The sequence below is a fragment of the Myotis yumanensis genome, unplaced genomic scaffold (genome assembly GCF_028538775.1).
Source record: "Myotis yumanensis isolate MYYU_CA2020_CCGP unplaced genomic scaffold, mMyoYum1.0.hap1 SCAF_6, whole genome shotgun sequence".
Taxonomy (NCBI): Eukaryota; Metazoa; Chordata; class Mammalia; order Chiroptera; family Vespertilionidae; genus Myotis; species Myotis yumanensis.
Genome location: NW_027223757.1, coordinates 7,666,796 through 7,693,294, shown reverse-complemented (window position 1 = coordinate 7,693,294; position 26,499 = coordinate 7,666,796). Strand labels below are relative to the sequence as shown.

The 26,499-nt window shown below is 39.0% G+C and overlaps 1 protein-coding gene across 1 annotated transcript; it reads left to right on the top strand.

Annotated features, from left to right (window-relative positions):
• Positions 1-112: 112 nt before the first annotated feature.
• On the top strand, positions 113-3,892 carry LOC139012809 (VIP peptides-like). The gene is made up of 3 exons (XM_070419074.1): positions 113-216; positions 2,907-3,017; positions 3,760-3,892. The coding sequence occupies exons 1-3, from the start codon at positions 113-115 to the stop codon at positions 3,890-3,892; spliced, it is 348 nt and encodes a 115-aa protein (XP_070275175.1).
• Positions 3,893-26,499: the final 22,607 nt, after the last annotated feature.

Below are 26,499 nucleotides of genomic sequence, written 5' to 3'. Positions count from 1 at the left end.
ATCTCATTAACAAATATCACCCTGTTAAATTAAAAAAAAAAGAAGAAGGGCCTGGCTGGTGAGGTCTGTGGTTGGAAAGCTGATGTGACTCTCCCCCTTTCGAGGTGCAGAGATGGAAACCAAAAAGAATTCCCAGCCCCTCGTGCCCCTGATCTTTCTCAGCATGCTCTTCTCACAAACACTGGCCTTGACTGCTTTGGAAGCAGAAGCGCTGAGGTAAGTTCCCTTTCAACTGAGACAGTTGAACCTTCTGTCTTCATCTGAATGAGAATCTCATCCCCTATGGCCACTATCAGTCTGTATCTATGAATCTATTTCTATTTTGTGTGGTCACTTATTTTGTCCTTTAGATTCCACATATGAATGAAATCTTATGGTATTTGTCTTTCTCTGACTGTATTTTAAAAACAGAATTTAGAATGAAAATTATAACACCATTGTGGTTCCAACGTCCTCATCCTCTTTCCTGTTCCCATCTCCTGCAAGTCCTCAAGTGCCTTTGAATTGAGCTTGCCTTTCTAGCAGGTAAACCCACTGGGCTGACTCTCCTTTGCAGGTTTAGAATGGAATTGGTTCCTGCCTTTGTAACTTCTTGCCTGGGACTGCAATAGGTTTTTGTTATCTATGGTCCTGTTTTGTTCACCTTTTGGCTCCATCTAGACCAGCGGTTCTCAACCTGTGGGTCGCGACCCCTTTGGGGGTCGAATGACCCTTTCATAGGGGTTGCCTAAGACCATCGGAAAACACATATATAATTACATATTGTTTTTGTGATTAATCACTATGCTTTAATTATGTTCAATTTGTAACAATGAAATTGAGGGTCACCACAACATGAGGAACTGTATTAAAGGGTCGCGGCATTAGGAAGGTAAAAAAAATAATAATAATAAAATAAAAACAGAATTTAAATTAAAAGAAAGAATTTCCTTTCTGTTATTTTAGACAACTGATTTTTTTCCATTATATAGAATTTATTGAAATATAAGCTTGATATGCTAACCAAGATTTTTTAACATCAGGTCAACATGATTAGTCCTTTGTATAATCCTTTACTGAAGCTGTATACATATGTAAGATTAGAAACCACACGGCCACACAAAATTCATTGAGTTTGAGTGAGTGATGAGCAATGGGCCAATTTTTTGGACTTGATCAAAACAGAGAAACATCACACCAAGGTGAATCTTTGAAGTTGAATTTCGGGACTTGGAGAAAGAAAAGTACTTGAGGAATGTTTCAATCAAATGCTACTAAACATCAACAAATATTCAAAGTGCTCCCAGTTTTCCTATTGAATATTACAATTTTTTCAGTTTCTATTTTGTGAAGTTTAACTTCCCTAAAGGAAGATATTGCCAAGAAGCAGTACATGGCTTAATACTTTGTTCAAATTGAACTGAGTAGCTCTTATGTTTATTACATGCAGCTCAACAAAGTTGTATGGCATCAATTTCTGGGATAAAAAAATTTTACACTTTATACTCTCATAAACCATAGAAGCCATTGTGAATTATGTTACCCATATATTTTAATTGGGTGATATTTCCTAAGATTTTGAGTGTTTATTCTTATTTCAAATAATTGTAAAAATATAAATATGATATTCTGAGGAAGAAATTTATTATACTTGGTGACTAGAATACCATTTGAAGGAGAAAATTAACTGGATCAACTTTTAGAGCGGCTGACCTGTTGGAAACTGCATTAGCTGAAAATGACAGGTGAGTTCATTTTTAAGGAGCAGTATTTAAGAAAATGTACTTTTGAAATATAAATGTTCTATTTTTGTTTCCATGAAGGCATTTCTACAGTGTAAAACTGCATGTTTCCACATGTCATGGCTTCATCCAGCCTCATGTATGGCAGCCTGTGCCCCTGTACATGACTTGCATGCAGACACTGTAACATGGAACAAGCCAGGGTGAACTAACCACTCACTTGCATTCTGATGCACAAAATGTCAACATCAGAAATTGCACCAATTTTAGGAAAACTTTCACCTTTAGGATCCCAGTTTAGAGGACGTCTCATGTCTGTGTAAAGAAAAGATCTCTGAGAAAAGCTGTTCACTCACAGAACAGCTTGTCAAGAGCAGCATTGAAGTGTAGACACAGTCGCTCTTTACTGAAGACAAAGAATAGAAGCTTCCTCATGAGGACAGAAAATTTGGTTGCTAGACCCTAAGGTCCTCTCTATGCTAAAAGATTTTGATTGCAAAATAGTTTGGAGAAGAAATAGCAAAAGGTGTAATAAAGTTTTGCTGAAATCACGATAGATTCTTTTTTGAATATGTTTTAATTCTAAGTAGAAAATAAAGCACCAAAATTCAATTAATGAAATAGAAACTAATTTAAATATATTTTTCCATCAATGTGTCTCAGAGAATTCGTTTTACAGATTCTGTCAGGAAGCATTATTTAACTATTACTTCTAAAAGGGAGATTTGGGCCCTAACTGGTTTGGCTCAGTGGATAGAGCATGGGCCTGCGGACTCAAGGGTCCCAGGTTCGATTCCGGTCAAGGGCATGTTGATTGCAGGCACATACCAGTAGGGAGTGTGCAGGAGGCAGCTGATCAGTGTTTCTCTCTCATCGATGTTTGTAACTCTCTATCCCTCTCCCTTCTTCTCTGTAAAAAATCAATTAAAAAAATATATTTTAAATAAATAAATAAATGAGAGATTTTGTTAGTATTGCAAAATTTGGGTCTGAAAATATAGAATATATTCTGATGTAAATGATAGGAAGCAATCTTTTAATAGGTTGTTAGGGGATCTTCTTTTGAATTGAAATTTGCATGAATGGGTTTCATAATAAGCTAATGAATTTTTTCTTACTTATTTAGAGAAAATAACATTTAAAAAATCACTTTTATAATAATGGCTATCCTGTCTTCCTGTCCAGTCTTAGGAATGTCAGACATGCTGATGGAGTTCCCACCAGTGAAATTAGCAGTCCCTTGGATCATCATTCTCCCAAATCATACCCAGAGCCCCTTATTGAAAAACGAGCAAGGTAAAGAGAATTTATTATTTTTATCAAACACAGCAGGGTTAATTAATTTTAAAAATATATTTTCACTGTTAATGATTCATTTACTTTGTTGCAATTTGATAACTCTTGATAATGTTCAATTTATTTAGGTACATCAGGTCATGCATTAGGAAATAAGACTTCAAGTAATAAAACACTCATTTGCTTCTCTGACACACTAATAGTTTCTGGTAGCAATTATTTGTAAATTTACAATCAAATTGAAGTAGACTCCATAAGAAATGAATAAGATATACTATAAAGTGAAGCAAATTTTAAGGTAAACCATGGTACTTGTTTTTAATTTTCCTACTCATTCCAAGCATTGGAAGATTCTTTCTTTCAATGGCCAATAGCTGAATGTATATATGGCACCATTCAGGAGAACAGCTCCTAATGGAGCATCTTTTTTTAATCTTTATAGTTGAAAGTACTACAGATGTCCCTTTTTTCCCACTGACCCTGTATTCCCCCCCAGTGGCAGAACACTACTGCTTTATGTATTTTTTTTATAAAGCATTTGCTCAGTTAGTAAAGAATGTGTTGGATTATTCCTCATTTCCATATTTTAGGTGTAGGTGTATTTTCCTTCTTCAGTATTTGTGTAAGAAAATGAGTGGGGTGTTGGAATTCTTTTTTAGCTGACACCAAGAAATCGAGAACGTTGGGCATATGGATCATTTTTTGAAGAAAGCCTTTCTTTGCTTTTCCTCACATTTCTTAGCAATAACATCTCAGAAGACCAGGGACCAGTCAAACGCCATTCAAATACAGAACTCACTTTTGCTTATTCTCGCCTCATTAAAGTGAAGACTGGGAGTAAAGGCTTGAAGAAATTGCTTACGGGCAAGAGGTAAAGAAACAGTAAGCTTGCTAAATTGAGAAATTATAAACTATGTTCAAAATACAAACTACGTATCTAGATGTACCTATCTCTCTGTCACACTATGTTAACTCTGAAGCAGTAATTCTCAACCTTGGGGGCCATTAGAAAACTCTGGAGAAATTTTAAAATACCGTCTTTGGGCCCTACCCATAACCCTTTGCCAGGAAATTAGTGCCTCTAAGGATATGGCTCTTGACATGGGTATTTCTTCAGTTTTCCCAGATGATTCTCTAGAGTTAAAAAAAAAAATACATCTGCTGAGGCATCTGCTCTGAATCTGGAAGCAAGTTTTATCAAAAGAGATGCTTTTTAACCGTGGAATACACAGTCTACTAGCAATTTGGTATCACATGGAACTCCCTGTATGAGCATTTGAACTCTCTTATTTTACCAAATTAGCTTTGAGTTATCTTGTCTTCTGAGACTCAGTAATGCCCGAGTCTGTCTGGGGTGTGTAGACAGTGGAGCACAATACATAGGAAGTGGGTGCTCTCTCTTTTTATTGTGATTATTATTGTGTAGATGGTGAGTGTTAGGGACAATTCTGATTGGGTGAGAACAGACAAAATGACTCTCTCTGCTGACTAGATTATAATTCTGTAAGGAGAAGTTAATTTTTTTCATATTTTTATTGATTTCAGAGAGGAAGGTAGGAGATAGAAACATCAATGATGAGAGAGAATCATTGATCACTGCTCCTTCATGCCCCCTACTGGCGATTGAACATGCAATCCAGGCATGTGCCCTTGACCGAAATCTAACCTAGAACTCTTCAGTCCACAGGCCAGTGCTCTATCCATTGAGCCAAACCAACTAGGGCCTGTAAGGATAATTTAAGATTAACTTTAAGGTTAAAAATCAATTCATCTATATACATAAAAGGCTGCATGACCATCCGACTGGCTGGTAACTATGACACGCACTGACCACCAGGGGGCAGATGCTCAACGCAGGAGCTGTCAAGGTGCCATGACTTGGCAGCAGTGGTTCTTGAGTAATGCACCCCAGGACCAGAGAAGAGAGAGCCCAAATCCTCACGGGGCCATGCAAGTCCACCTTTGGCCTGTGGTACTATCAGCCCTGAATCTGGTTTACTGAACACTTGTGTTTGCCTTCCACACCCTGTACAACAGCCCTCTCACACTCCAGGACCCCTTGGGAGAAAGGAGAGCCGGTTTCAGCCAGATCTCTGCAGGCCAGGCCAAGGAATCCTACCTGTCGGAGGGACCCTTAGAGCCAAGGGGCTACCCCAAGTGCATCATGACAGAGAAGGACCATGAGAGGTTGTCTCTGGGGCATGTCCAGTCAACCCTACCAGCCCCGCTCAGCAAGCCACCACATAGGACTGCCTGCCAAAGTTCTTGCACTCCTTGCTGGAATTACCAAAAGTGAGTTTTCTTTCTTTTCCTCCCCTCACCCCCCAACTCCGCAGATACCCTTCGAGCTGCAGCACTGCCTCAGGAATTCTAATTAATTTCCTTTCAATGTGCACAAATCTGTGCACCAGGCCACTAGTAGATAATAATTAGCATCATAGATAATTATTTAGCCCCCTGAGGACTACAGAACACAGATAATAGTATAGGTTACACATCATCATTTCTTTAGATGCCTTCTCATCTAAGAACTTAACATGAACAATTTTCTCTTACTGGTCTGCAGTAAGAAGAAAGAATCTTAGGAGCCAGAAAGATGATTCAAAGAAACTTTGAAACCAAGCTCAGTGGTGCGTATATCTGTGCATTCGTATCATATTCTTAAAGCCATCATCCAGCTATTTCAGTAAGTAAGAAATATAATTAATGGTATGATATTTAATGGTAAGGTATTAAATATATCTAATGGTAGGTAAAATATATCTAACGGTAAGAAATATCTTAGACTTCTCACAGTGAGACCTCATGTAAGAATGGCACTCCTACTAGAAGTGAACTGTAAACCAGTAATCAGCTTCAAAGTATTCATGTAGGGTTCTGATTACATAAAGGAGAAAAACCACAATGAGTAAACAGTTTTTCATTTCCTATTTTACTAACACATATTCCTGCTCTCTGTCCAGATATAAAATGCAGGAGACTGACCCACCACATAATGAGAGAACTGGCTTTCCTATTAAGATAAATCCAGGCTGCTTGTATTGATTTAAGGGTTCGTCTGATGATCAATTGTTAGCATCTTATTTAAGTACAGGAAAATGCCACCAAATTTCAGCAAGGATTGCTATTGTGAAAATACCAAGGCACTCAGGGACTAATTGTCTTCCTTAAAACATACCAAGCTTCATGCAGCAAAAGTCAAGTTCAGCTTCTTTTACCTATAAAGTTGAGTGTAGGTCTATGACTCTAATAGTATTCAGTGCAAACGATTTTTGAGTAGAGAAAACATAGGGTTTCTTTTTTCTTTTGTTAAGTGATAAACTTATCACAATTGCTTTTATATATGCAAGTCATTTTTCTGTTCTGAGTACATTAATGTTTACATTAGCTCATAAAATATGTTTGTGATACTTGGCTTAGTAAAATATTATGTTATCACTATACCAGACTTTGGCAAATATTTCTCTAATGGCTCCAGAGGAAATATTTTTGGTTTTGTGGTCTATATAGTTTGTTTAAAATATTCAAATATGCTATGTAATATGAAAGCAGCCAAAAATAATATGTAAAAGGAGGGGAAGTAGCTATCTATAATAATAAAAGGGTAATATGCTAATTAGACTGGACATCCTTCTGGGCATCATTCTGGACGTCCTTTCAGACTAAGCCAGGGCCAGAGGGAAGCAGCCCAGGTCCCGGGTGCTGGAAGTAAGCCGGCACTGACAGCCAGGGGAAGGAAGGCCTACTCTTACATGAATTTTCGTGCATCAGACCTCTAGTGTTACAATAAAACTGTATTTCTAAAACATGAAGGTAGGCTAGACTCCAACCCTGAAGGGGTTAAGGGGATTAAAGGAGACCCAAGCTCAGAATGAGTATAAATCATTGTCCAACTTCAGTCCTGGTTTTCATGAGAGTCCTCAGTAGTGGCCAGGGTGTCTGCGAAGACACCTGTACAATTAGTGACTTGTGTCAACTGATTACCTTTCACTTCTAAGGGACATGCATGGTCAGGGGTGTGGCACATGCCCATTCATAGTCATAAGTGGGTAGTGCAGAGAAATAAATCCCTTTGCTCAAAAATGAAAGATAATCCCATGTAGCTTCTTGAAAAACTGTTTATAAGAAGAAAGCCTCTCCATGACATTATAGAGCACAGCAAACACTAAAACATAGAAGAAGACTAGCCACTGTGTCTTTTGTAAATTTTAAGATTATCTATGTGGCTCTGTCCTTCATTCTTTTCATTTCTTTTTTGAATGGGTCACTTTGGACAAATTTTTTAATAGAAAAACTTGTGGGTCTGCCATTTGTGAAAATTACATATCAGTAGTTATTGACTGTTCAGAGAGCCCCTTCCCATCCCAGTGCCTTTCTGCCCACCAGTCCTTTGGAAGATGCGCTTCTGATATCCTGCCACATGCTCTCCTGTCACAGGCTGTTGACAAGGGGCAAAGAGAAATAGGTGTTTATCACAGGTGTGGCTAAGTGAATGAAATTAAGTTGATGTCAATGAAAATACTTGTATGCTTATATACCATTTCTTTCTTTTTCAGATTCTCAAAGAAAAATGATTGAGTAAAGTAGTTCTAGTTTGATTTCTATAGAATTCAAGAAAACATCTTCAATTAAAATAAAATTAGATAAAATGCTGTGTTTTGCATGTTATTATTATAACTGTTATGTTTACATTGAAAATAATATTTGTGAATTCTTAAATTTGTCTTTAACTTCAGAAGATCCTGGAACTTCATATGCTGTGTACACTTTCTTTCAAAAACATATTAAATGATAAAAATATTAATTTCAATTATAGAAGGCTTTTTGAAATTGTAGTAATTGTGCAAAACCAATGTGCTTATTTATAGAGCTTCCTTAACTATTCAGATAGTAGAGCAGATAATCAGTGTGTGTGAATTTGAATGTTAAATGGTTAGAATACTGTGCTACATAAATCTCAAAATAGATTAAAAAGTCATTCTACACAATTTTTAAATGTCATGCATTTATTTTTTTAAATGAAATACATTTTTATTGATTTTTAGAGAGAGAGGAATAGAAAGATAGAAGCATTGATGTAAGAAAAACATCATCTATTGGCTGCCTTCTACATCCCCCTACTGGGGATGGAGCTCACAAGCCTGGGAATGTTCCATAATCTGGAATCCAACCTGTGACCTCATGGTTCATGGGTTGATGCACAAACACTGAGCCACACTGGCCAAGCTAAATAAAAAATCTCTAAAGTTTAAATCTCTAAATGCCAAAGGCTCTCTTTCAAAGCAGTGTTTCAATGAAAGGGTATGGCCTCTACTTCTGACATTGAGCCTTGCCTATATGTTGGTGCTAGGTATGTTTAGAATGTAAACTGAGAGGAACATTTGTGTTTCAGTGATTTTTTTTCTAAATAATACTTCGGAGATACCAGGTTTCATCAGTGAAAGTAGTTCCAGCCATCACAGCCCATTCTAGGCATTGAGATAGAAGAAGTGACATGAAAATCAAGGGAAGGAAAGAATGTGTGCTGGTTCTCTTCTAGCTGATACCTTATGCTAACATCCCTTTGACTAGAACACAGTTGTTTGGTCAGTCATTTGCAAAAGAATCTGGGGCATGCTCTGTTTTGTGTTTGTTGTTTTCATGTGCCCTGCTAAAATTAGTGTCTTGTTAATATAAAACAGAGCCCTAGCCGGCTTGGCTCAGTGAATAGAAAATCGGCCTCTTAATTGAAGGGTCCTGGGTTCGATTCTGCTCAAGGGCATGTACTTCTGTTGCAGACTCTTCCCTGGCCTGAGCCCTAGTCAGGCTCTTGTAGGAGGTAACCAATTGATGTGTTTCTCTCATATTGATATTTCTCTCTCTTTCCCTTTCTCTTCCACTCTCTCTAAAAATCAATGGAAAAATACCCTCTGCCTGGCCAGCAGGGCTCAGTGGTTGAGTGTCAATCTATACACCAGGAGGGCACCAGTTCGGTTTCCAGTCAGGGCACATGCCCAGGCTGCTGGCTTGATCCCCAAAGTGAGGCATGCAGTAAGCAGATAATCAATGATTCTCTCTCTCTCTCTCCTTCTCACTTCCTCTCTGAAATCAATCCTATATAATAAAAGGGTAATATGCAAATTGACCCTAACAGTGGACTGACCTGTTGCTATGACATGCACTGACCACCAGGGAGCAAACGCTCAATGCAGGAGCTGCCCCCTGGTGGTCAGTGTGCTCCCACAGGGGGAGCTCTGCTTAGCCACAAGCCATGCTAATGGATGCGAGCGGGCCTAAGCCACAGTTGGACATCCCCCAAGGGCTCCCCGGCTGCCAGAGGGATGTCTAACTGCCAGCTTAGGCCCGATCCCCTGGGGAGCAGGCCTAAGCCGGCAGGTGGACATCCCCCGAGGGGTCCCAGACTGTGAGAGGGCTCAGGCCGGGCTGAGGGACCTCCCCACCCCCACCCCGCTGAGTGCACAAATTTTTGTGCACTGGGCCTCTAGTAAAAATATATTTTTAAAAAGAAATCTTTTCAATTTATCCCCTATCCTTTCCAGAAATATTTATTGAATGACTGATGTGCAATGTAGAAATCTGAGTGTTTGGGCAGAAGGTACAGCTAGTTCCAGCGAGGAAACAGTCCTGGGGCATCTGGACAGCAAGGAAGCCAGTGTGGCCCTAGCAGTGTGCACTGGATGAGGGCAGAGTTGAGGATGAGCTCAGAGATGTTACCATGTTCTGGACATTGAGGGGTCTCATAGACCCCGAGGAGGACTTGAGGACTGAGGTGAGAAGATGATGCAGAGTTTGGGACAATGGTGTTATAATATCTGAACTACACTGTGGTAGGATCATTCTGGCTGCTATATTGCACATAGACTGAAGGGTATAAAGGGAGGAATCAGGGAAACAAAAAAGAAGGCTCCTGCTATAATCCAGGTGAAAGATGGTGGTGGCTACCAGGGCACAGACTGCACATGGTATGAAGTGGAATGTGAATACGTCAAACATTTTGCTGATAGATTAAAGATATGAACGAAAAAAGTCCAGCAGGTTTCCAAGGTAGATCAGCTGGGCAACTTGAAGGGAGCCATTGCAGATACGTGAGAGGGAAAAGGTGGGAGAAAGCACATTGAGCTCAGATTTGGACATTTTAAAGCTGATGTTGAATGGAGTTGGAGATATATATGGGAATTTCTGAGGTGATGCTGGCTGGAGGTAAGCAGTTAGTAGATTTCAGTGTATGAAAGAGATTTAAAGGCAAAGTCATGAGATCACTAAAGGATGGAATATAGCTAAAGTAGAATTTCAACACCTGCTGCCTGGGTGTGTTCATTTACTCGGGCTGCCATAACAATATACCACAGACTTGGAGGTTAAACAACAGAAACGTATTGTCTCACAGATCTAGAGGCAGAAGTCTGAGCTCAGGGGGTCTGCAGGGTTGCTTCCTTCTGAGGACTGGGAGGGAGAATAACATCCATGCCTCGCCCTGACTCTGATACTCTGCTGGCAACTCTGGAGCTTATAAAAGTGCAACCTCGATTTCTGTCTTGAGCTTAACACAGTGTTGTCCGTGTGTGTGTGTGTGTGTGTGTGTGTGTGTGTGTGTCTCCAAAAAGCAAAATTAGGAAGCTATGGTGAGTTTCCAAGGAAGAGAAAAAGAAAGAGAAGAATTGTGTGGGGAAAAAAATGAGAAAAGTTAAAGTATGAAAGGAGACACATCTTGCAGGAGACCTGCAATTACAGGAAGCAAAAGAGAAGGACCGAGTGAATGTTTTCTCCCGATAGTCAGGAGAGAAAGCTGTGGACAGAGGGTAGAAGGACACGAGACATATTGGATTATCCCCCATGCTAATGACCTCACTTTAACTTGGTTATGGCTCTAAGAACCTCATCTCCAAATAAGGTTACTATCTGATGTAATGGGGTTAGGACTACGGCATATAAATTGGGGGTAGGGGGTGACACAATTCATCCCACAACACTGAGACACTCCAACATTAATAATCTGGCATGTTGAGAAACAAATGGTATAAAATGAAGTGAAAGAAGAAGCTAATGAAATAGGAGAAATATAGGCCTCTTGATTCATGAATGCCTTGAATTAGAAAAGATGTGTTGTAAAGTATTATACAGCATTCCTCTCAGTGCTTTGCTCATTGAGTCAAGTTCTTCATATTCAGTGTATGATTAGCAATACAATATCTCTTTGCAATTGAATTATTTCTAAGGCACATGTAGTACCAAAGTTATTAGCAAAAAAAAAAAAACCAACCTATTTTTTGTTTACTTTAAAAAAACTATATATTACTATGAATATATTCCTAAATGTTATTATAATATTAAACTAATATACACACGCTATGCAGTTGTTGGTTTTCAGGTACAGAGTCCATTCTATGGGCTTTCTTGAAGACAGAAACTAAGAATTCTCCAATAATGTCTATGAATAACTGAGAACCCTTGGCGATGAACACTTTATTAGATCTAGATTTTAGAAAAATGCTCTCCAATGTTTTATTTGCCTGTTTGCTCGGTGCTCCACACTGTGGTTAACTGATAGCGGCTGCCATTTCTGACGGAGGGAGGGGAACAGGCACCTTTAAAGCATCTGCCTTGTCACTATCCTCTGTCCACAGCTTTCTCTCCCGACTATGGGGAGAAAACATTCACTCCGTCCTTCTCTTTTGCTTCCTGTAATTGCAGGTCTCCTGCAAGATGTGTCTCCTTTCATACTTTAACTTTTCTCATTTTTTCCCCCACACAATTCTTCTCTTTCTTTTTCTCTTCCTTGGAAACTCACCACAGCTTCCTAATTTTGTTTCTTTTTCTTTGGCTCTTCTATTTTCTACACAGTAGTGACTTCGTGCACTGGGGCCTCTTGCTTTGCTCCCTGTCTTACCCACATGTTAACCTCATTTGTTCCAGTGACGGAAAATATATATATATAAATCTCCCAAGATTTCCTTTTGTCTCTTAGACTTTTTTTTATGGTAGACCTGAGACACACAGGTGATGCTTGTTAAATCTGTTAATACACATTTTATTAATCTTTCTGCTTAAAAAAAAACCTAGATTCTTTTAGCTATAATTTGCTATCAATGTAATGTTATAACTTACTACTAGGGAAATAACTATGTCATTACTCTTAGTGTTTACTCCAAAGACATTTTCTCCTTACCTTGATATTTATACAGATAAAGAAATATTGGCCATAGCCTTGTACACTTGAGTAGAAATTAATGCCAAGTGTATCCATTATAAATTCACTTGCTTTGCTTCAACACTGCTTTCTGTCACTCATCTGAATTCTTTTTGTGAGTGTGACACGAACCCAGGAGGGAAGACCCCCCCCTTCTCACTCAGGAGGCTCTCCAGTAACAAAAGCAGCGAGAATATTGGCCAAGATTGTCACAAATTAACATTTTCAGAACTCAGAATTAACCAAAGGCTTGCAACAGTCTAAGGAGGATATATTTAAAAAGTGGCCTCAAAACTGTATTGGAGAAACAGGGAAAACCCAGATAACAACCCAGAATAATTCTAAATATAGTTTACCTTTAATGGACATCAAAGAACTGATATGGGCATGGTCCTAATTTAAGGTCTAAGGACCTAACTCACAGGTCCTTTAGAATAAATTATGGTCAATATATTACCTACCCAGGAAAAATTACACCCTTAAGCAATATATTGTGCATTATAATTTACAAAGTTTTTTATGCATTATATTACAATCAATTCTCATAATAGCTCTGTGAATTATTGTTGCTAAAACAAACACAATGAAGCCAAGTGACCTGATTAACTGACCAGGGTCACACACAAATATATGTTAGAACATTATGCAAACTTTCTGACTCCTAGCTCGTTCTACGTGTGAACTCAGCCTGCAAAGGTTTGTTTCCTGCTAATGGAACTTTAGGCATCATTTGTTTGTTTGTTTCTTTCTTTCTTTCTTAATCCTCACCTGAGGATATTTTCCCATTGATTTTTAGAGAGAGTGGAAGGGACTGAGAGAGACAGCGAGATAAACATCGATGTGAGAGGGACACATTGCCACATGAGCCCGGACTAGATCCGGGGATCAAGCCTGCAATTGAGGTACATGCCTTTGACCAGAATTGAACCCGGATCATTCAGTCTGCAGGCCAACACTCTATTCACTGAGCCAAACTGGCCAGGGCTAGGCATCGTTTAGTAGATAGGGTGTGTGCGTGTCATTTTTTAGGTATAAAGGGTCTTCCTTTGTTCTCTGAATTCAAAACAATTATTAAACGACATTTATTTGTTCTTTCATTTACTCACAACTGGAATCCCAGGTCATATCTAAGCATGTTCTTTCTGGAGTCCAGGACATTCCAAGAACCAAATAGAAGAAAGGAACCAAGTAGGTAATTAAAAAGGAGCAGAAAAAAAATAAAAAGGAGCTAAAACCAAAAGAGTGGAATCTCAAAAGCTGAGAGAGTAAAAAAAAACAAAACAAAAAAACAAAAAGAGTGGAATCTCAAAAGCTGAGAGAGTTTCAAAAGACAGAAGTAGAGAATGGTTTTAATAATGCTGAGAATAAAATAAAATAATTATTAAATAAATGTTCATTGGATTTGGCAACATGGAAGCAATTTTTGATCTTCCAGAAAAGCTTACATAAATGTTTTTGGGCAGAAACCAAACTGCAATGGATTAAGGAGCATATGGATTATATTATACTAGAGACCCAGTGCACGAAATCATGCACTCAGGGGGGGTCCCTCAGCCCGGCCTGTGCCCCCTCACAGTCCACCAGTCGGACATCCTTAGCACCGCTGTGGAGGTGGGAGAAGCTTTCGCCACCATCGCTGTGCTCACGAGCAGTGAGTCTGGCTCAGGGCTTCTGACTGAGCAGCACTCCCCCTGTGGGAGTGCACTGACCACCAGGGGGCAGCTACTGCGCTGAGCGCCTGCCCCCTGGTGGTCAGTGTGTGTCATAGCGACCGGTCGTTCCACCAGTCATTCTGCCAGTCATTCTGCCGTTCGGTCAATTTGCATATTAGGGTTTTATTATATAGGATAATGTGCAACTAAAATTGTAGCTAAATCTGTTTTGAAAATAATTCTAATGTCTTTTACTTGCAGATATTAGATCTTTGGGTGGAAAAAGCATGATTATGTTGGAAGAGGGAAATCCTACTGAGATACTAATAGCAAAGAGGTTTAGCATCCAATGGGAAGTGAGGAGAAGGTGCCACTTTGATTCTCCCAAGAAAAGAACCAGGAAAGGGAAAAACATCATCATTGAGGAGACAAAGAATTTGAGTGGGATCGAGAATTTAGGGGAAAGGATTCACTTCGCAAAGAGAGGTATCTACTTCTGGAGAAGGAGAAAGGGGAGAAGACACATCCACATACACTTGGTTTTGGGGAGAGGGGAGAGTTAAACTACTTCACCATATATAACTTTGAAAGGGCACTGGCAAGGAGTAAAAGGCATAAGGGTGGAGTTGGGTTTGAAAAAGGAAAGTTTAGAAACGCTGCTATAGGTGATGCAACAGACAGACACGTGGAGAGAAAAATGTCCATAGTAGAAAAGGCCCCGCACAAGCATTTGTAGCATCATGTTCCCCCTACCTAGGCAGTAATTTGAGTGTTATGATAATATGCAAAAATTATTTTTGTTGGCCCTAACCGGTTTGGCTCAGTGGATAGAGCGTCGGCCTGGGGACTGAATGGTCCCAGGTTCAATTCCGGTCAAGGGCATGTACCTTGGTTGTGGGCACATCCCCAGTAGGAGGTGTGCAGGAGACAGCTGATCGATGTTTCTCTCTCATCGATGTTTCTAACTCTCTATCCCTCTCCCTTCCTCTCTGTAAAAAAATCAATAAAATATATTTTTTTAAAAAGATTATTTTTGTTGGAACATAAAACTAGTACATTTTTAAGCTAAAACATGGGATTTTAAAGTTTTTTTTCACCCATTTCATGACCTTATGCAGTGCTCTCAGCCTTCCAAAGATGAGTATTTGGTTGAAAAATTTGAAAAGCACTGCTTTTCAAAAAAAGGTATGTGTGACAAATTCAACTAGGATTTAAAGAGAAAACAAAAGCCACCATTAGGAAGAAAATTTTAGGAGCCACAAACAATTTCAAAATATATGAAGGCTATACATGGTTTCTTTAGCTCTGCTTCTTGGTGGTTAAAATAATCCAAGAATTGGAAGGACTTCAGCTTGCATTATAGGGAAGAGAGTGCCCAGGCCAGATCATTGTAATAATTCATTTGCCATCACTACTCTGTACCGAGACTACAAATGCAGAAAGAGAAATTAAGACACAACTGCTGACAAATATGCTACGTGTATTGAAAACCAGAAAATTTGCAGCTGTCTCCCATACTCCATTGTGCATACTGACAATGAGCCACGAAAGGGACATGAGGTAAATGTAGGGTTGATGCTGCAAGCCATTCTGATGAAATATCTGGAGGACAATTTAATATGAAATATCAGCTGGTAAAAGAGACCAGCTGCCTGTTTAGAAGGATGACTCAAGCTAAAAACTCTAGCTTATATTTTATAATGAAAGATTTCCAACATATAAACCTTAATTTGGGAGAAAACAGTGCTGGGTTTGCATGTGTAATGAGTATCCCTGCAAACTTACAAAGATCTGATGGAACAGTTTTCCTCAGTCTATTCAAAAGTCAAAATGTCTTTGGAAATCTAATATGCAGAAATCTTCTTTAAATTTAATTTAATTTTTTAAAATTGATTTCAGAGAGGAGAGGAGAGGGAGAGAGAGAGAGATAGAAACATCAATGATGAGAGAGAATTATTGATCGGCTATCTCCTGCACACCCTACACTGGGGATTGACCTGCACCCAGGTATGTACCCTGACTGGGAATCATACCTTGATCTCCTGGTTAGTAGATCAACTCTCAACCATTGAGCCATGCCAGCTGGGCCAGAAACTTTCTTAGGTAATTTATATATACTAGTACTAGAGGTCCGGTGCACAAATTCGTGCACTGGTGAGGTCCCTCAGGCTGGCCTGCTCCCTCTCATAATCCGAGACCCTTTGGGGGATGTCGGGCTGCTAGTTTTGTACCAATCCCCACAGGCTGGGATCCCCGATCCCCAAAACTAGCAGACCGACATCCCCCGAGGGATATAGTAGTGCGGCCAGGCGCTGCACCACTCCCGCTCATCCCGGCCCCGCTGTGTCTGCCACCACTGCTTGGTAGCACACTGCCACAGAGGCAGGAGAGGCTCATGCCACCGCCACAGCTGTGCTCACCAGCTGTGAGCCTGGTGTCTGGCACCTGTCAGTCAGCTGAGTGGCACTCCCACTGTGGGAGTGCACTGTCCACCAAGGGGCAGCTCCTGCATTGAGCGTCTGCCCCCTGGTGGTCAGTGTGCATCATAATGACCAGTTGTTTGGTTGTTCAGTCATTCGGTTGTTCGGTCGCTTAGGCTTTTATATATATAAATATGCCTAAGTCTTTCTATATTCCATGGAATCTCAGAAACAGAAATATAACTTTTCTTATGTAGCCAACTGATCAGTCCTCCTATTTCAACCTCACATGAATCTCCCTTTTAGAGTTACCAGATGTACCCAGTTCCTGAGGTCCTGCGGTCTTGCAATGCAAATTACCTTCCTCTGGTGGTAGCACATACTACCAGCTTAGCTTTGAGCTTTCTTCATCCTGCAAAGTCAATGCCCATGAGTTCATCTCCCTTCCAGCTTCCAGAATGTTGTTGCTGTCATCTCCTCTTGTGTTCTCTATGTTCTGGTGCGAAAATCTGCCTCACCATCCCCTGAAGCAGAGTATATTGTTCTCACAGGACTTACTTACCCTTTGCAGCCAAGGTTAACATCCCTGTTATGCCAACATTTTATTGCAAGCTATAAAGGGATGGTCATGAGAACACTTCAGTCTATTCTTTCTCCCTCTTCAGTTAGGATATGTTTTATTAGGTCTCCTTAGTTTATCCAATGAAAGAATATAAATATATTTTACCAAAGTAGACCATCTCTCCATCCTAAGACAAACCCTGTGAAAATTCCTAGAAATGAAAACGCCCTGATGTTTATGGCCTACCTAACTGGGCTATGCTTGTAACGGCATCTGCCTGCAAATGAAATTCTGTGGCTATACAATAAAGTATGTAGTTGAGGGCTTTTGCCCAGGTGTTTTATCACTTTTAAGTAAAAGTGTGAGCATCTAGGTCTTGGAAGCTGGTCTGAGAAAAGAAAGCAAGAAGAGTTTAGAGGAATCTATCTGAGAGAAGTAAAAACATATATTCATACAAGGACATGTCCATTAATGTTCACAGAAACATTATTCATAATAGCTCAAAAGTGAAATTATTCAAAAGCTCATCAACTGGTACACAAATAAACAAAATATAGATACTCACACAAGTCTATATAGGATTTAAAAAGAGAGGTACTGATACATATCATAACATGGATGAACCCCCAAAACAGTATGCTAAGTAAAAGAAGCCAGATGTAACACTCTACATGTTGTATAATTCCATTGATATAAAATGTCTAGGAAGGGCAAATTTATAGAGATAAGAGAGTGGTGGCTGCCAAGAGCTGGGGGTAGAGGGTATTGCTATTGTCATACCTCATGAGATGTTTTAGATACACTGGTCAGAAATTAAGTTATTAAATACAGGGAAGATAATATAAGCTGTTTTACTTCATTGTGAATCTACCTTTTTGCCTCATGGGCAAGACATTACTTAATTACAAACTTTAAGAGCCAGAAAAGGGTTCATTAAGTGTCCACAAGTGATATATACTTTCAGGTGGAAAATAATTTCCTATCAATCTCTCTCAGCTCTGCTTGTATAAAAAGGACCCAAAGTCAACATTTGCATTTTGGTTGATTATGAAAGAACATGACATTTAAGTATGAAATAATGGGCACAGAGAATACTTCCCTTTGATTTAGGATAACATTTTGTTGTTGCACCATTTCAACCCATAAATCAGCTGATTCACGTAAATGTCACAAAACTATTTTGCATATTGTCAGAAAAGAAATATTCTACAAATATCTGCAGCCAGGATCTCTCCCTGTAATTAGCTTCTCATTATGTAGCTCACCCTTCAATTCACTCTAATAGTCCTTTATGCTAATTGCATAATATTTCATTGTTAGCAGAATGTGCAAAATAGTGCTCTCACCATTTAACAGAAGTTGGATCCTTAATCTAGACCTTTTGTAAATTAAAGTAAATTGCCTGGCACATAGTACTTACAAAGTTTTGGTTTAGTTATTGAACTTTATTATATTTAAAATATGGATAGATACATTTATTTTTTTTAATATATTTTTATTGGCCAAAACCGGTTTGGCTCAGTGGATAGAGCGTCGGCCTGCGGACTGAACGGTCCCAGGTTCGAATCCGGTCAAGGGCATGTACCTGGGTTGCGGGCACATCCCCAGTAGGAGATGTGCAGGAGGCAGCTGATCGATGTTTCTCTCTCATCGATGTTTCTAACTCTCTATCTCTCTCCCTTCCTCTCTGTAAAAAAAGTCAATAAAATATATTTAAAAAATATATATATATATATATTTTTTTTTTTTTTATTGATTTCAGAGAGGAAAAGAGAGAGAGAGATCAATGATGAGAGCAAATCATTGATCGGCTGCCTCCCACACACCCTACACTGGGGATAGAGCCCACAACCTGGGCTGTGTCCTGACTGGGAATCGAACTGTGACCTCTGGTTCATAGGTTGATGCTCAACCACTGAGCCATGCCAGCTGGGCCGGATAGGTACATTTTAAGTGAGGTGTTTTATAAGTGTGATGAATTACTCAACAATTCATCTCCTGAATAGCTCAGTATTTCCTTGGATTTCTCATTCTTAACGTTTAATATTATAAATTCACCCCTACAGCTGGGATAAAGGAGAACAGACCGGGATTGTTAAATTTAGAGATTAATAAGAGAGCTTTGTGGAGTTGGGACCCCTGCTCATGAGGAAGGAGCTTCCCGGCTGCAATTACTCCTGGGAACTGAGGAGAAGGCACCTTGGAACGTGAGGCTGAGCCCTGCAGGGGTGAGCTTACTTCCTGCAGCTGCGGCCCCTGTGGATCACTAGTTGTGACTATTTGAATTTTCAGTTCCCTAGTACTTGATTGACAGTTATTCATAGCCAATCTTATTAAATTAACTGGCGTGGTTTCTCTTCCTTAACCAGATCCTAACTCGTAGAGGAGAGAAAATTGAAATAATGTCAGGAAGACTGAAACAGGGAGAAAGCCAATAGGAAAGAGCAAAGCAAAGCCCAAAGTTTTCAAGTATTCGAGGGAACTGTATCCTGGGAACTGGAAAACATACCCAGGATTTATTTAGGGACTAGAAATGGGGGACAAGGTAAGAAAGGCAGAAGCCTGGTTACTAGAAGTAAGACCAGGAGCACACTTTCTTTAGTAAGTTTTTAGTTCTGGTTCATTATCAGAGTCACTTAAGGAATTTTATAATAATGCATATGCCTAAGCCCCACAATGGACCTGCAAAGTCAGAATCTCTTGGCATAGAGCCCAGAGATATGAATTTACTAAAAGCTTTACTAGGTTAATTCTGGTATTCTTCAAGCTTGAGAAGCACTAAACAAGGACTCCTTACACTTCTCTTCCGTGACCATAGCCAGCATGACAACCCCCACCAGCCCGAGATCAGGCCTGAGCCTATCACTGGAACCAGGGGAAGACGCTGAGAACACAAGAAGCCTGTGGACAAGCTGGCTACATAACTTCACTGCAGAACAATCCTCACCTTCAAAGTTCTGCAAGTCTTGCAGCCAATAAAAGATGTCCAACACAGAGAGGCCTCAAGGTTTGTTGTTGTTGTTTTGTTTTGCTTTGTAAGAGTATTTAAAATAGTTACCTGGCATACCTATAAAAATCCTTCTCACCCATTCCCTTACTTCAGTTCAAAAATCTCTGGCCCTGTTCTCTTGCTCCATCTCAACAAATAAATATAATTTTCACTTCTCACTGAGACTTCTCCCTGTTTGAGATTTTTTTTTTCATGCGGTAACTATTGGCACACGGCAGTGTAGAATAGGATGTTAATTTATTTTTATTTATTTTTAATCAGGTTGGATTTTCTTATTTTAACTCTACTGATATCTTAAATAGAATAGGATGTTAATTTAAACCAAACAGAATTGGCAGCATTAGTTGTTCCATGGCTTCATGCCACCGTTATGCTATTTTTCAAACAAATTTTGCCTATAATTTTAGTTTTAATTGTATCTCTGATAAATCACACCAAAGAAAAATATGATCTAGAAAGATAATAACCAAGCTAAACTTTATAGCAGATGAAAGCTCTCTTTGTAAAGAAAAAACAGGAGAATCACAAGATAATCTGTTTCAAAAATCAGTTAATTGGTGCTCAGTACTATCCAATTGCATGGGGTACCATCCGGCTGAAATGGAGCAAGGCCACCTGATTCCTGCTTCCCCTGGTGAAGCCCATGCCGTACGCACCAGCTGCCATGGATGTGGTTCAGAAAGCTGTCCCCGAAAAGAACTCCGGGCCATCTGTGCTTGCGGTTCTATTCATAAAATGTTCTCCAAATTATAGACCTTCATCCGGTAACCTCACATCAAGACATTCTCCAAAAGAAGATTTAGAGATCATCACTCATTGGCATTTCTTGTTTCATTAGGGGGTTACCATGATTTGAAGGGAAGGGGGGCCAGGGTATGGTTGGAATCTAACAAGACTGTGAACTATATTTTCATCTTTCTAGGGTCAGGCACTGTCTGACAAAAAACAAATAAACAAAAGAACTGTATGCTGAATTGTATTGAAGAATCTTGTCAAGTGCTGAGCACAGTGCTAGAACTTTAACAATATTATCTCATAATGGAAATAATAGTTTTTATTTTCCTAAAGAAAGGTGAGAAAACTTAAAACTTAGACTCATTGGTTACTGAGTGGCAGGTTCGAGATTTGGATATAGAAGTAGTGACTCCACACCTCTATCTGGCAATTTTCATTATCTCACACTCTTTTTGTCTTTCTGATTGTCTAGAACTTCAGCTTTGATTGTGATTTTTTTTCTTGAGCAAACCTTTGACACAAGTTTTTTATGTCTCCTGAGAGAAAGGTGAAATGGTTAACACAGTGAGGGTAATGTAGCAGTGAAATTATTTTAAAATTTTATGTTTAGAAGATAGGGAGTTTTAAAACATGTAGACGTAACAACAGAGGACTTAGACACAAAGTAGAGTCAAGCCAGGCAAAACATACATGTTCAATAAACAAGAAAAATGCTAAAATGCATTAAAGAAGTGAAAATAATATTTATACTAGGTCTTTTTTTAATGTATGTTTATTGATTTCAGAGAGGAAGGAAAAGGGAGAGAGAGAGAAACTTCAATGATGAGAGAGAATCATTGATCATCTGCTTCCTGTATGCCGTACACTGGGAAAAAGCCAGCAACCCGAACATATGCCCTGACCGAGAATCAAACCACTGACCAACAGACTAGGTTTTATCTAGCTCTTTTTACTTTCGTTAAATATATTTTTGCTGATTTCAGAAAGAAATGGAGAGGTAGAGAAAGAAAGAAACATCCATGATGAGAGGGAATCATTGATCGGCTGTCTACTGCACACCCCACACTGGGGATTGATCCCAAAAACTGAGCATGTGCCCTGACTGGGAATCAAACTGTAACCTCCTGGCTCATAGGTAGATGCTCAACCACTGAACCACACTGGCTGGGCTATATTTAGTTCTTTTTTTAAAAAAAAGAAAACTTTTGCTAAAGCCATAATTTACTCTTGAAGACCATTCAGTTAGTGGATGCCAGAAACATTGTAAAGATATCTAAATATATTGATGTGAAACATAGGTTTCCTCATACTTAATGCACTGGTGAGGAAAGAAATGTAAGTAAGCCATGGCCGACACTGACCACATGCCCTTTATGGTATTTATCTACCATGGCCCCACTCCTAAAAACAGTGCCAAATAAAAGAACCATGACTAATGAAGATGACAAAGGTAATTTGAAATGCAGCCTGAATCCAAGCATATGGCATATGACATAGATATATAGCAGTGATGGCAAACCTATGACACGCGTGTCAGAGGTGACACTCGAACTCATTTTTTTGGTTGATTTTTCTTTGTTAAACGGCATTTAAATATATAAAATAAATATCAAAAATATAAATCTTTGTTTTACTATGGTTGCAAATATCAAAAAATTTCTATATGTGACATGGCACCAGAGTTAAGTTAGGGTTTTTCAAAATGCTGACACGCCGAGCTCAAAAGGTTCGCCATCACTGATATATAGCGTCAACATAAGATAAAATGGAAACCAGACTTGAAAATGTCCCAAGCAGACAAAACCATTTAGTCCATGTAAGGAAAACTAAATGTAGTTTATTTCATGAACATAAGAGAAAGTTAACTTGGGTTATATCTTGTAAACACCGCTGATCATCATAAGTAAGTCCCTCTGTTCATGAACAGCTTCCCATTCAATAAAATATTCATAGCAAGTAAAGCTCTCTAAATTTTCTTTTGAATATATCAACCTAATGATGTCTATGACACATCATCTATATTCTATGTATTATATTTATAACATGTAACAATTGCCAAGAACCGAAGTGAGAAAGAAGAGTTATGTAAATATGTTTTAAAAATCTGACATAGCAGTTGGAATACAAGTCAACAAGTCATCTAAGAAAAATGGTAATACAGTTTGTTCAGTCATTCATGCATGTGCTAGAAAGTGTTACATGTTAGAGGTTATATGATTTTCGGTATCTATTCAATGTATCTAGATATAGTCCCAATTTAGTGAAGATTAAATGTATTTAATTTTTTTTTTGTTGGGCAATGAATTGGAAAAGACTTTTAAGAGTATGTAAAAGATGGAAATTAGGAAAAAAAGAGAGAATACAGAGTTTAAAAGATTGTTTTAAAACATAGGATTAGGGTGATCAAGCTGTTCCCGGGGCCAAATTTCTATTTAGTAGCCATTATTACCACAACACGATGAGAAATTGCCTGTATAAAAAAATTAGTTTCCAAAATCTGTTGTACTTTTGCCACTCAAAATGAAGCTTCACATGATCTATTGCACTCCCACTCAAAAGACTACTTCAAGATTGCCTTTCCATAATTACTACTTTCCCTTTGTTATTAATTATGGTGCCCTTTTCTAGAAGCTATCTGCCCATTCACATGCAGAGGTGGGGATGGCCTGACCTTTCATGAGAAATGATTTATTTAATATGAATCATATTAAAGTTGGTTATGCCCGGCTGATGTGGCTCAGTGGTTGAGCGTTGACCTAGGAACCAGGAGGTCACGGTTTGATTCCCGGTCAGGGCACATGCTGAGGTTACAGGCTGGATCCCCAGTGGGGGCTGTGCAGGAGACAGCCAATCAATGATTCTCTCTCATCATATAGATATGTTTCTATATCTCTCTCCCTCTCCCTTCCTCTCTGAAGTCAATAAAAAAAATATTTTTAAAAAATACTCTTGAAGCTGGTTTAACAGTTGGCTTCAGGCAGATGAGCTGATTTTTCTGAAGAAAATTTGAGAAAAATTCCTCTCTTATGTTATATTTTATCCCATATCAAGTAGCAAGATGATATTATTTATTTGTAAGTAATACAGGAGTAATCTGGAGGTTTTGCCTAATTAATGACATGTAAGATGAATACCTAAATAGGTCAGTTAAAATGTTCATATAGTTCTCTCTGTATATACGTTGCATCCCTCAAGATCCATCTGAAACACCCCCTTTGTGAAGGCTTTGCAAATTTCAAAGCATCCTCATCACAATGAGGAGGGGGGCTTCTTCCCTGAACCTGAACCTCAGTGGAGGCATCCAAACCTATCTTGTTGCATTTAGTTTGTAGAATCCACATTCAGGACACATATCAGTAACAAACACTGGAATCCTAAAGCCCAGAGGGTCAAAGTTGCGCCTGACCTATCACTTTGCAGCTACTAGCATAGGACTTAAATACTGTAGGTGCTCAATATCCTATATAATAAAAGGCTAATATGCAAATTGTCCCCTTGGGAGTTCGACTGGGAGACCGGGAGTTTGATTGTTCGCTATGACATGTGCTGACCACCAGAGGGCAGCACAGAACATAGCAGGCGACCAGTGGCAGTGGCAGGGTGCTGAGGGAGCGAGGGAAGGAGGAGGCAAGGAAGTGGGGAGGCCAGGAGGTGGAGAACCTGATCAGTCCTGATTTCCAACCAGGCCTAGGGAGCCTATCTGTGCACGGTTTTCATGCACCAGGCCTCTAGTTTTTTAAATAAAGCAAAGAATCTTAAATTTGTGAGTTAGCATTAGATACAATTGTTTACTTTTGATGGAACACCCGGGAATGATGAAGTCTCAAATTCTTGAGAACTTTAATCTAATGGATTACTTATTGAATAAAATGTGGAGAATTTTATGAGATTTTTAAATCAGGGTTCAAGTAAAGATAAGGTTACATGCCTGAGGAAAATATTATTGAAGAGCTTCTTAAAAGCTTTGTCTTCCCCTTAGATCTCCCAGAATTCTCATGACAGTGAAACGTGTGCTCCACTAGTACTATTGGAGTTAAAAGAACATTGAACTGGGATAGATGTCACAAGTACATCCTTAACTGCCCTAAGTTCCGGATATGTTAGAAATGAGAAATGACTTCATAGAACATTGTGGACTATAACGTAAAATTCAAAAGATTATTGTACTCAGTGAAGTGTGAATTATATTATCATTCTTTCCTGAAGTGAGCCTTGCTTATGGCATGTTATATATCCAAAATGTTGGTATTCACGATACTGTCAGCTGGTAGCTCATGCATGAATTGTTTGCATCAAGTACAATGACAAAAGCATTTTCATTGTCTTTTATTTGCAATAAATCAAGCAAATCACTGGGTTATCAGCATTGCTCCAAATTATTCATATGTGTATGAAATAACTTTTTATTATTATGAACATTTTATAAATATTTAATTCTGCATAGTAAAAAAAAAATGAATGTTTTCGACTTATTCTTATTCTTTTATTCATATTCTCTCATTCTGACCAGGCTGAGAAAAGCAATTGTCTTTCCTACCTCAATTAGTCCCACAGGACTCATTTCGCCAATGAAGATTCCCAAATAATTTAAGCCTATGTCCAACAGAAACAAAGACAAATTAGTGGAACAAGAGCCAAACCTATGATATAACATTTTCTTTTACTCTAAGATACCTCTTTATTAAGTGAATTGTTCTGTTTGTGAAGTTATCAGTCTAGCCTCTAAATCTATTTAGAAGGAAGCTTGGGATTTTTATCTCAATGAATGGACTGATTAGATATTACATAATGTAATAGAAACTGTTGCAACCAGGGACTCTGGAAATAAGGAGTATACCTTTGTAAGATGGTTTACTTTGTAATAGAGGCGAGGATGCTACAGCTGTGAAAGGAAAAAATGGCACTCCGCTCTCTGTTCTCCTTTGACCAACCAAAGAAAAAAGCAGTAAGAAGTAATGGTGAATAAAAGGAAGAAAGGGCTAAATGAAAGAAGGGTTCTGTCACCTTGATAGAGTTACATAGTCTTCACATGGGGTTAAGACTGTTAAATATGTTGCTTGTTAAGAAACTGAAGCCTAGAATGGATACGCTTGTTTAATTTTAGATTTCTCTAGGTATTATTATTTTAAAAATTATTTTTATTGATTTCAAAGAGGAAGGGCAAGGAAGAGATAGAAACATCAATAATGAGAGAGAATCATTGATCCAGCTGGCCCCTGGACTCCCCACACTGGGGATCAAGCCCACAACCCGGGCATGTGCCCTGACCTGGAATTGAACAGCGACCTCCCGGTTCAGGTCGACGCTCAACCACTGAGCCACACTGGCTGGAGTCTAGGTATTATTTTAACACATCTTGGAAAAGGTGGTTATAAATCCTAACTCAACTGTGTTAGGAAAAACAAGAAAAAAACAAGAACAGGTCGACGCTCAACCACTGAGCCACACTGGCTGGAGTCTAGGTATTATTTTAACACATCTTGGAAAAGGTGATTATAAATCCTAACTCAACTGTGTTAGGAAAAAAAAGAAAAAAACAAGAACAGGTCGACGCTCAACCACTGAGCCACACTGGCTGGAGTCTAGGTATTATTTTAACACATCTTGGAAAAGGTGGTTATAAATCCTAACTCAACTGTGTTAGGAAAAAAAAGAAAAAAACAAGAAAACATCAGATTTACAAGTCACTACCGCGGGAACCATGAGTAGTCGCATCTCTGCTCAAGTTCTCGTTGTTTCTCCTACTGTCAAATGGAAGGACAGAACACAAGCAAGACATTCTAGGCCAAAAAGTAGTCCTCTCTAGGAAACAAAGCTAAGGAGGGGGGAGATGAGGCTTCCAAAGGGGCATCTGATTAAAGAAAAGAAGCCAGGCAGACGGAAGCACAGAGGCTGACATAATGGCTATTTTGGTCC